The 10,409-nt window shown below is 43.4% G+C and overlaps 1 protein-coding gene across 3 annotated transcripts; it reads right to left on the reverse strand.

The window, feature by feature from the left end:
• Window positions 1-12: 12 nt before the first annotated feature.
• LOC118125215 (small conductance calcium-activated potassium channel protein 1) lies at window positions 13-7,816 on the reverse strand. 3 transcript variants are annotated; one of them, XM_035183622.2, is made up of 10 exons: window positions 7,212-7,816; window positions 5,946-6,829; window positions 5,334-5,429; window positions 4,478-4,765; window positions 3,836-3,957; window positions 3,275-3,416; window positions 3,089-3,199; window positions 1,925-2,052; window positions 1,228-1,297; window positions 13-1,098 (listed from the first exon to the last, which is right to left on the reverse strand). In XM_035183622.2, exons 2-10 carry the CDS (start codon window positions 6,810-6,812, stop codon window positions 868-870), a joined length of 2,055 nt encoding a protein of 684 aa, XP_035039513.2. In that variant the 5' UTR covers window positions 6,813-6,829; window positions 7,212-7,816; the 3' UTR covers window positions 13-867. The 3 variants fall into 3 exon arrangements, with proteins under 3 accessions (XP_035039513.2, XP_035039510.2, XP_035039511.2); XM_035183619.2 differs by having other exon boundaries at window positions 1,219-1,297; XM_035183620.2 differs by lacking the exon at window positions 7,212-7,816 and adding an exon at window positions 6,934-6,988 and having other exon boundaries at window positions 1,219-1,297.
• Window positions 7,817-10,409: the final 2,593 nt, after the last annotated feature.

Consider the following 10,409-nt stretch of genomic DNA (forward strand, 5'->3'; position numbering starts at 1 on the left):
TAGACGAAGACAGTATTTTAACAACTTTATTAGAAAGTACAACAGGTGTAGAATCTGGATTTGAGGACATAACTCCGAGAGGTGCATCTTTTGTTTTTAATACTAAACTGTTATTCATTTCATAAGTTATTTATTAAATCAGGTTAAAAAGACTGATCGATTTGAGTTAAACCATTTAATCTTTTTGAGTTTTTCTTACTTTGGGCTTTAATTAACAAATATTTATAGTCATGACTAATCTGACCTTCATTCAATTTCTGTTGGACTAAACCCCAAAGCCCTTCACAATGTCCTTAAGAGTTCATCAAATTGGGACCTGTAGACCCCAGGAAGACCGTGGTGCATTGCCAGGGTCTATGAAGTTTCCAGATTCATCCATTAAATAGATATACTGGTATTCTGAGTTGACATGGTGAAAATACTTTTTAACAAGTTAATGTCTATTAATCTTTCTTTGACAACTAAGTGTAAAAAAACATTCCACACATGAGTGGGTCCCTGGAATATTTACCATCTTTTCGAGGTCCTTGCTTAGAAAAAACAGTTGTTGGATAACATGTCCACAATTTAAAATATTACTCATTCGAGAAACTGAACCTTGAATTATAATGTTCGACACCTAAGTGGTTGATCTGTCAGAGCAGATGCACGTTGACAGATGTTCAGTTTGGTTGCACATCTTGTTTTTCAGTTACTCCAGGGGTGATTTAAAAAACCTTCATGAAAAGTGATTTATGACTAATGTCTAAATTTAGATTTTGTGATATTACTACAGAAAATGGTCTACCTATGTTTTTTTTCAACAATTTAACATGCCTTACACCTTGAGAAGCCTCCAGCTCAGCGCCGCCTCCCTCGGCCTCTTCTCTACCTGTCGCTGCCACTCACGCTGGCCGCCTCGGCCTTCATCTCCCTCTCCCTGAGCAGGTGGCGGATGGAGGAGTTCTGCGTGGACAGGGTGTTGGACAGGAGCGGCATCAGGCCCCTAAAGCCCTCCCTCAGCTCCTCCACGTGCTTCTCCAGGCTGTGGATGTGCGAGTCCAGCTCCCCCCTGCAGCCCTGCACCTCGGACAGCACGTCGTACATCAGGCTCTGCATCTGTGTTGGGGTTTGACGTCCACAGTGGTGCGGAGTAGGGCGGAGAAAGAGAAAAGGATATTAGATGCTACTTTGTTGAGGTTTTCACAGGATGGGATTTAAAGTGATGTTTTCACTTGCCTCTCTCACCTTGCCGAGGTCCAATAATGAGTTGCTTTGGTCTGCAAGTGTCCTCTTCTCCATCTTTACACGACGCAGCCTGGAGACAAAGGTATCTTATATAGCTGCTGCAGGAGGTTAATGTGATATCTGATTAACTTTCATTTATTAGCAAACATTAGTTGCCACTATCTACTGTTCATACCATTTAGTGAAGTGGTGAGTTTAACTTTCTATTTCTAAGAGGAAGAACTTTTCATTTCTTTTAAATTTGACAAAATCTCACTTTAAAATTCTGATATAGCCAGGAGCGTCTCAAGGGACTTTGGGGGCCCCCGGGGCAAAAGGGCCCCAAAGTACTGCACGGCTACATAAAGTGTCTTTATCGAGGTTGTTCAATCTGTGATTTGGGTGAACTGACCCTTTAAAGTGTCGGGTCAATAAATTACTTCACTTTGAATTTAAAATATCACGATCATTTAAAAATCATAAATCAGTCAAATCGACGTGAGAGAAAAATGTAGGCAGGAGGCGGAGCTACGTCAAAAAGTGTTTTCACACGCTGACCCTGCAAACTGCAGCACATGCATTAGAAATACACTGTTTTCTAAGATGTAAAACCAAACACAACTTGATGTCAAAAGCACCTATACATGTTTCATTGCTAACATAGGGCGTGTTAAGTGAAAAGGCCGTTGCAGCCTGACACCAGGGTTCAGTGTCTTACTGGTGGATGGCCAGAAGCAGCTTCCTCTGGTGCATGCGGACTCGGCTGTTGTCTCTTTCTCTGGACAGCTTGGTGTGTTTGTAGATGAGCCAAGTCTCTCTCAGCACATTCGCCGCAGCAATTTTTTGCTAGTGAGAGGAAGCAGAAGAAGAAAATACCCACGGGGGAATCGTTTTAGGTTCATTCACATAACCTCATTGGTTTGTTATTTACTGCACACGCTGAACAACAACGACAGGACTGATGTGTACTACAGCGAGTTTGTCTCATTCTCGGCTCACGGGCTCGTGAGGTGAGATAATTCTGCTGTTTTTCATTAGTGAAGTGTCAGTGTCAATATCGCACAGCAGGACAAAGTTATACAGATCAATAAGACAGGCTGCTCGGAAAAAACAACTTCATATGCGATGGAACTATTCCTTTCTAGCTGTGGAATTTCCATCTCATGAATGTGCAATCCTGTTACATTGTATATATTCTGTTTAAGTTGTATACATTATTTTCCACTTTTTATATTTCCTAGCATTGTTTTGATTTGATGAACTGAACTGAATTGTGTTTATATTGCATATTATATTGTATACTTACCCGTCTTATCTTATCTTATCTAGCCTTATCTAACCTTACCTTCCCTTACTGTATTTTATCGTACCTTATCTTATCTCATCTTATCTTGTCTTATCTTATATTATATTATATTATATTATGTTATATTATATTATATTATATTATATTATATTATATTATATATGTGGTGACTAAAGTCTCCTCCTTAAGGCTGATGCTGTGCTCTTCAAGCTGTTAAGGTGAACAATACAAATCAAATCAAATTTATTTGTTAGTCCGTATTGACAAATCACAATTTAGGACCTAACATGGTGCGACATCCTCTGACCTTAAGGAAAAACTACCAAAAAACCCCACAAGCCTTTTAACAGGGGGAAGACAACCTTAGGGAGAAAGAAGTGAGGGATCCGTCTCTCAGGATGGAGCGCAACAAAATAACATTAATTATAACATTCATGAGAAAAGACAGTGTCTAACAACAAAAAGAAGAAACCTGCTGAGTTCATATAGTGTCTGCAGGATCTCTGTTTCTTTGGGTTATATTTAGTTGAAATAATAATGCACAGCACAGACACACTCATGCACATTGGTATTCACCCTCTTCGAGATGTGTGAGTCCATCATGAAGTTGTGAACGTGCTTCTCTGCTCGCGTCAGCTCCAGCTTCCTGGCAACCACCGCCACCACCAGCACCGTGCAGCCGGCTCCCTGGAAGAGACGGACTCAGACGTTTAAATTGTGATTATTCACAATCTGGATTTATCCACGTCGCCACGTGCTTACCATTATACCAGTGAGGAGGCAGATGCTGCGTCCACAGTAGGTGTGAGGAACCACGTCTCCGTACCCGATGGACAGGAATGTGACGGAGACCATCCACAGCGCCTCCATGTAGTTGCTGCTGAGGTCTCTGTAGTTGTGGTGTCTGAAGGAACAATAAATGAACTCATGTGATCACACTGAGCAGCAGCTCCACCACTTTACTGCACTGATTTCAAAAAGTTCAATCTTATACTGCAGTAAAACCATGTTCTGAATACAATGAGACTGTTATCTGTGTGTAGTGTGCAGCTGATTGATTAAATATAGGAGAACTATACTGATTTCTAGTTTTTAGCTGTATTTATTCTGTACCAGTTCTGCTGTAACACCCAAAATTCCCCCCATGTGGATCAATTAACTATTATCTGACCTTGTTAAAATAAAGACAATTGATTTTGACAAAGGATTTTAATTCATCGTAATGAGCTTAATTAGAGCTTAATTTTCTTCTTTTCTGAATTTATTGAATGTTTTACTTTCACCTTTCTGCAGTAACCGCTCCTCTCCTGTGCAGATTCATACCTCTCACACACGTGTAAGCCCCACGCTGCCACGAGCCACAGAGAAACGCTGAAAATCATCAGCACGGTGCCGGGGTACGTCGTCATCAGAGTTTTCCCCACGAATCGGGTGTTGAAGTGAATCTGAGGATCACAGAGGAGGGGAGGTTTGACGTCAGCACTTTGACAGTAGGGCTCCTACTTAGCCAGGTTATTTAGGCTAGTACCTGTCAGATTATCATTATATAACAGAGAGGAGATATGGGATGAGAGAAACTTGTTCTCAATCTGGCCGGATATGTGCATAGCAGGTTTGGAACTGGAGGGGGGGACAAAGGTCATTTTCATCACTGTTAAATGGTATTAATAAAGGAGGGGATCAGCCGGGTGGATATTATCATCTGTGGAAAATAAAGTAGACAAGCGAAGGAGACGTAGTGAGGGACGTAATCAACATAAACCACAAGGATTCTTTGGGAGTAAAATTTTGATATCCACATCTCAGGTGTCACATGTCTGCATTAACACTCATAGAGGAAGCACAGCCCTAAATATTGGCCCCATTTCGTCCCCTCCTCTCTGTGTCATAATCTCCTCCCTGCACCATCCGAGCCAGTTAAGCCCACAGCCAGACTCTGCGTGGAGCCCACTGGTGACCTCTGACCTTGTTGAGCGCTCCGATGCTGCGGGACGCGGTGTCGGTGAAGAGGCGGCTGTGCAGCATCATGGCGCGTCCCAGCAGGTAGAGCCGGAAGAACATGGGCAGAGCCAACACGATCTCCAGCTCCGTCTCCGACAGCGACATGCGGGACGTGGTCTGCTGGAAGTACGACAGCAGGCCCACGGGATAGGGATGTATGGCCACCACCGCCAGCTCCAGGCCGATCAGAGCCAAGCGGTCGGTCGTCATGGCAATGCGCCAATCCTCCGAGCCAATATCGTGGACGTAGAGCTGTACCAGAGCAGGGGGGGGGGGGGCAGAGCATCACAGTGCTGTAAAGATCTGGTTTACATAAATCTGTGAGGTCAGAAGATGATTAAAGGGAAAAAAAACCCCCCAAAAATATATACAGACACTTTCATCTCTTTAGACCTTTAAAAACCCTTCAACGCTCAGAGTCATGTCCCCATGGGGACTTTAAACTGTCCCCAGGACACTTTGCTTCAATTGAATGAGCCACAGAACAAAAAGAGTTGGAACTGCTGATATTTATTGATAATAATTCGCCCCCATTTTTTAAATCTGTGGAGAAATCCCTGGAGGAGGAAAAACTACTACTACTACTATTACTACTACTACTACTACTAAGAATAATACATTTTATTTGTAAAGCACTTTTAACAATGCTCAAAGACACTTTAGACTGGATTAAAAAACAGAAAGCAGATAAAATCGAATAACTGAAATACACATTATAATCACAGTCAAATATAAAATACATGGTTTTGAATACTGTTTTGAAGGTGGACAGAAAAAAAGAAAAGAAGTGTTGTTATTAAAACCGCCAGTGAGCAGATACCTGCACCTCACAGCAGTGGAACGCCACGATGAAGCCGAGCAGGATCAACGTGGACAAACTGATGATCGACTTGAGTGCGAGGGAGTAAATGGAGCTCTGTAGGAGACACACACACACACACACACACACACACACACACACACACACACACACACACACACACACACACACACACACACACACACACACACACACACACACACACACACGACACAACATCACATTGTCAGCTGAAGGCACAATGTAAAAAATGGCACCAGTGATCCTGTGTAATCACATAATCCACTATTGATATAATGAACATCATCTCATGAACGTACTGTGCATTTTCCCGAGGCTGCTGTTGCATCAGTTCTGCCACTGACTCAACACATTTTATACGACACAGCTCGTGATTAACAGGTTTTATGTTTTTCCACAGAACACAGAGGAAGAAAATCTAAATGAAATGTGATTTTCTCAGGCAGTAAAACTAATGCTGGGCTTTTGTCGTAAAAAAAGAAAATAACTGCAATTCTACAGTGAGATTTCTTCTCTTTAAAAATCTTTACAGCCCAGCATCACGTTCACATCTCTCAGCGTTTCCTTCTGTTTCCCCTCTGACCCTCTGACCTTGCTGTACACGCTCCAGGAGAGCTCCGTCTCCGTCACCATCAACACTACCCCGAATATCCCCACCGCCACGGCGCAGTCGCTCAGCTGCTGCCTCCTCAGGAACAGAGCCCTCCTGCGGACCAGCCGCCAGCCGATGCTGTGGGTCTTCCAGTAGTGGTCGTCCTTGCCGTCCACCTTGTTCTTTGGGCTGGACGGAGGACTGGTGCTGGTGCTGGAGCCGGAGCTGGAGCTGGGACTGGGACACTCGGCCCCCGGCAGCCTGCCTTTAGTGTGAGACAGGTCCTGATGGTACCGGGACATCTCGTTTTGTGGCTGGAGGTCGTCATCTTTGCTGGTGATGATGATCTCGGGGAGAATCTGGCGGTCGTGCATCTCCAAACAGACGCTGCCTCGGCCCTCAACCTCCGTGATCTCTAAATGGGACCTGCAGGGGCCCCTGAAGGGGGACCGGCAGGGAGAAGCGTGGACGTCAGTGAAAGAAGTGACTTGTTCTTGGAGTCTGTTTGAACCTACGTTTTTGGCTTTGCACTGTTGATTCCTCTCCTTGTGTCCCAGAGTTTGTTTGCTCCCCCCTGATCTTTTCCCACATTTCTTCTCTTTGCCTTTAGCTTTGCATCCTCTCTGTTTGGAGCGAGGGGAAGACGTGACGTACAGGTGGCCGTTGTACAGAGGTGTGGTGGCCATGGCCTGGGTTCGGTCCAGCCACACGGTGTGATCGGCCGACATCTGGATCGTGTGGTGGATCCCACACTGCGGAGAGCAGGCCTGAGGTGGAGGGACTATCCTGGGCGGGAGGAGGGGTCGCTGGTCCTCCACCTCGTTTCCACTCACCACCGACAGGTTCATAGAGGGGGAGTGGTCCATGATGATTCAATGGATCTCTTTAAAAGGGTTGGAGCAAAGATGGTGAGATAGAAAGACAGATGTTAGACAATGTAGTGTAAATGTCATTGTAAAAGAAAACTGCTTTGCAAGTTCTACTCACCAGAAAAGTTGAATCTCTAATGTTTATTTTTCTTAATTTTGTCCTTTCTTTATCTGTAATGTGTTTTTGGAAATAATTCAGATTATGTGAAATGCAAATATTGTTTAATTTGCCCAATCACATATTTTTAGGGCTCAGTCATCAAGATTTAGACATAGATTTTCCTTAGTTTAACATACTTTACTCTTAATTTACTTTTCAATCACTATCCCATAAGTTACTAATATTAAAACATCTTAAAGTCATTTAAAAACATCTCTTTTTATCTCTATTCTTACCTTTTCACTCAGATTTTCAGGCCGTGAGGATGAAAACAGGCCAGACAACAGTTTTATCTATTTCAATATTCAGTCTCCTGTTGGTCTCATCTGCCTGAATCACAAAAGGATCCTCCGAGTGACGTCCTGCTGCAGCTTCGACTCAACCAAAACATCACTTTCATCGAGGAAGAATTCAAATTTGAAAACAAATCGAGCTGCAGCACCGAAGAAACCTCCGATGTGATCAGATCCAAATATTCCAGTCGTCCTCAGTCTGCATGTATGAACTTTCCAGTAATCCATTAGCAGCCTCAGCACCGCAGAGCCCCTCCCATACATTCAGGCCGAGGTTATGAACTCATCCTGCGTATGACGACACACGAGGTAAATACCCACAAGTATCAATGACATCTTCTGGCCATTTATCCCCTTGTTTGGCCGTGTTTCCTGCTTCATGACTGTCAGCCATCAGGGCATCTTCCTTAAAGCTGCAGCGGCTTAATGACTGCACGGACTCTCAGTTGCAGATGTTGCGTGGAGCCAAGGCAAAGAATGTGTCATCTGTCAGGAGTTTTTTTTAGCCGGGATTGGCAGATTTCCTCTTCCATGCATGTGTGTGTGTGCATGAGTTTGAATGTGTGAGTGAGGGGAGGGGGTTGCCTGCTTATATATGGGTGCCTTGGTGTCATTCATCACCCTGAAAAGTCACGGCCTGATCAGAAATGACAATAAATCACTTTTCATTTGTACCTTCAGCAGCTGATGTCATTATTCTGGGGGAGAATTCTCAATGGGTTATACAAACTTTAAATAAATCTAATCTTCAAAGGAAAACAACGCTCCTCAGTATCAATTCAGCAGATTAGTATCCCAGATTAATCAAGTGAGACAGCGAGCTGATGCTTATGAGCTTATGAAATATCAAATATGTCACTTCTTAAGCGAACAATATGCACAGACCCGGAGAGGAGTATTAAGCATTAAAGCCATAACAATGACATTCAGCATCATTTATTTATCCAAATCCTCGTGACAGATGGGTCCACAGATAATAGATCTCCCTCCAAATGGAGAGGCCCAAGGAGCAATGGGTGGGCGGAGAGTGCATCCGGATCGTAGCAGGATAAAGGACGGCACGATTTAATCTGAAGACAGCGCAGAGTTAAAGATGGTGACTGAGTCCAGTGGGAGAGAGCAGCACAACAGTCTGATCAGCCGGTGTGTGATTTCTGCCTCCTCAGAAGTCCCTCCAGATCTAAAGCAGATTCATTACGCTGAAATTGACTCAGTCCTACTGCGAGACTTAGCCAGATGCTGCTGTCTGGATTTTGTTTTGTGTTGACATTCTGCAGACGGGGAAGCTCCCGACTGTTTGTGTCTCAGAGCCCGACTGTCAACACCGAACCCCTTTGAGGATGATGCTCTCTGGTAAAAACAGACAGTATCTCACATTTTGAATACATAACTTTGCAGGAATATAAAGCCGAACTGACTCCACTGAGGCTGAAATGCTCCTAAGTTATGTTGTCGTTTTGATAACAAGATGCTGACGGGATATATGCACATCTGCAGGGCTTCAAATTAATTCAAGCCTCCAGCCAAGTGCTTGTAAATCCTGGCTGTTGTAGCGGCACAGGAGCTAAGTATGTCAATTTGTTGTTTGCCTCTGTGGCTGTTTGCCAGTGCATCTTCAATTAGTCTCTTCCATTGCAAATCATCCTTTGGCTGCTATAAGCAAGTGGAATTAAATATTTTTGAGTCCACTAATTGCTGCGGCTGGTAAATGGCAGACGGCTCCGAGCCCTGAATCTTAAGCGAGGGTCAGTTTATCCTCTGGTCAGGATGATTGCTTCAGACTCATCGGCAGAGAAGTACTGGTCACAAGATGAAGAAGTTCTATTAGAACACAAACAGTGGTAACTCGGTTTTACTTTGAAAAGGTTAAAGGCCCAGATAAGAAATAAAGTTTGAAAGTTTTTAGAAATAACCTTATTTACTTTCTCGCAAAAACTCAGGTGAAAAAATTGGTGCCTCTTTCATATCTCTGTGTTCCCATTAAGTTCACTTCATGGATTAACGTTACATTCAAGTCACTGAGTTTTGTATGTAAACCCCCAAATATTAGAAAGCATCATCAGTATAGAAACAATATGCAAATAGGCTATGAATAAATAATATTAAGACATGTGTATCTTTGTTCGTATGGTTTATACAAACTCTTCTGACTCTAGCTTCATATAGCTCAAAGCTACATTAGCCGCTATTAGCATAACATACTTGAATCTTGATCCAGAACTAGAATTAAATGTCCTTTGAACAAACCTGTTCAGATTATTTCTTGAGAAATTAAAAAAGAAAAGTAAGAAAATAAAAACCTTATCCAACAATTTTAAAGAAAGTGAAAAAAAAAAGAATCCTGGATCTGTTCCCTTAAACTAATCTGCTCCAAAAGCCAACGGGTTCTTTTGGCCCACCCCCATCCTTCCACCAAGTTCCACTAAGATTGGTTGAGTAGTTTTTGCGTAATCCTGCAAACAAACAGACAAACAGCGTTGAAAACACTGAAATGACACATGAGCAAACCGCCAAGTCCCAACAGTCCCCTAATGAAACCAAGTTTAAATTCACTTAATCCAGATTTTCATCAAATCAACAAAATTTCATGGAAATCGAGCTGCATGGAACTGTCCAGCTGTAGAGGTGCGATGCTGCACTGCTGGAGCGAACTTTTATCATTTCACACCATTACGTTTTATTGGATGACTTCTGCCCAGCTGCTCTGGGTTTGCTGGGGCCAGGACGTAATTGTCCACTAGAAGAGAACTTCATCCACTCAACTCCATTCAGGACTAAAGAAAAGGCCACTCTGACAAATCAGACGTCACAGGCCAGTGGATGTATGTGCTGGGTTTGTCGATAACACCCTATTAAGTGGAGGGGACGTGTCAGCGTCGGAGAAGGCCCAATCTAATCAGCAGAGTAATTAAAAGCACACAGCACAGCAGCCCTGATGGCTGCACTGTCAGGGGCCGGCGTTCAGCATTTAGCACAGAGAGGGGGTATTAATGCCAGGACGGAGCTGCTGCCGTGCAATTAAAATCACAATCAGGATCAGGAGGACCAATAAAAGAGACACATCAAATGTCAGCTGTGCAGAGAGTGATGTGTGGAGCTACAAGCAGAATATAATTGTCCACATGATTTTAATAATCCTGA

The sequence above is a fragment of the Hippoglossus stenolepis genome, chromosome 17 (assembly GCF_022539355.2).
Source record: "Hippoglossus stenolepis isolate QCI-W04-F060 chromosome 17, HSTE1.2, whole genome shotgun sequence".
NCBI classification, from domain to species: Eukaryota; Metazoa; Chordata; class Actinopteri; order Pleuronectiformes; family Pleuronectidae; genus Hippoglossus; species Hippoglossus stenolepis.

Excerpts from the sequence above, each read along its gene's own strand:
- LOC118125215 (XM_035183619.2), bottom strand. The coding sequence starts at position 6,812 with ATGGACCACTCCCCCTCTATGAACCTGTCGGTGGTGAGTGGAAACGAG. Across the intron at positions 5,430-5,945 it reads CCTGGAGCGTGTACAGCAAG|AGCTCCATTTACTCCCTCGC; the intron begins GTCAGAGGGTCA and ends TGTCTCCTACAG. Across the intron at positions 3,958-4,477 it reads GCATCGGAGCGCTCAACAAG|ATTCACTTCAACACCCGATT; the intron begins GTCAGAGGTCAC and ends TGTGATCCTCAG.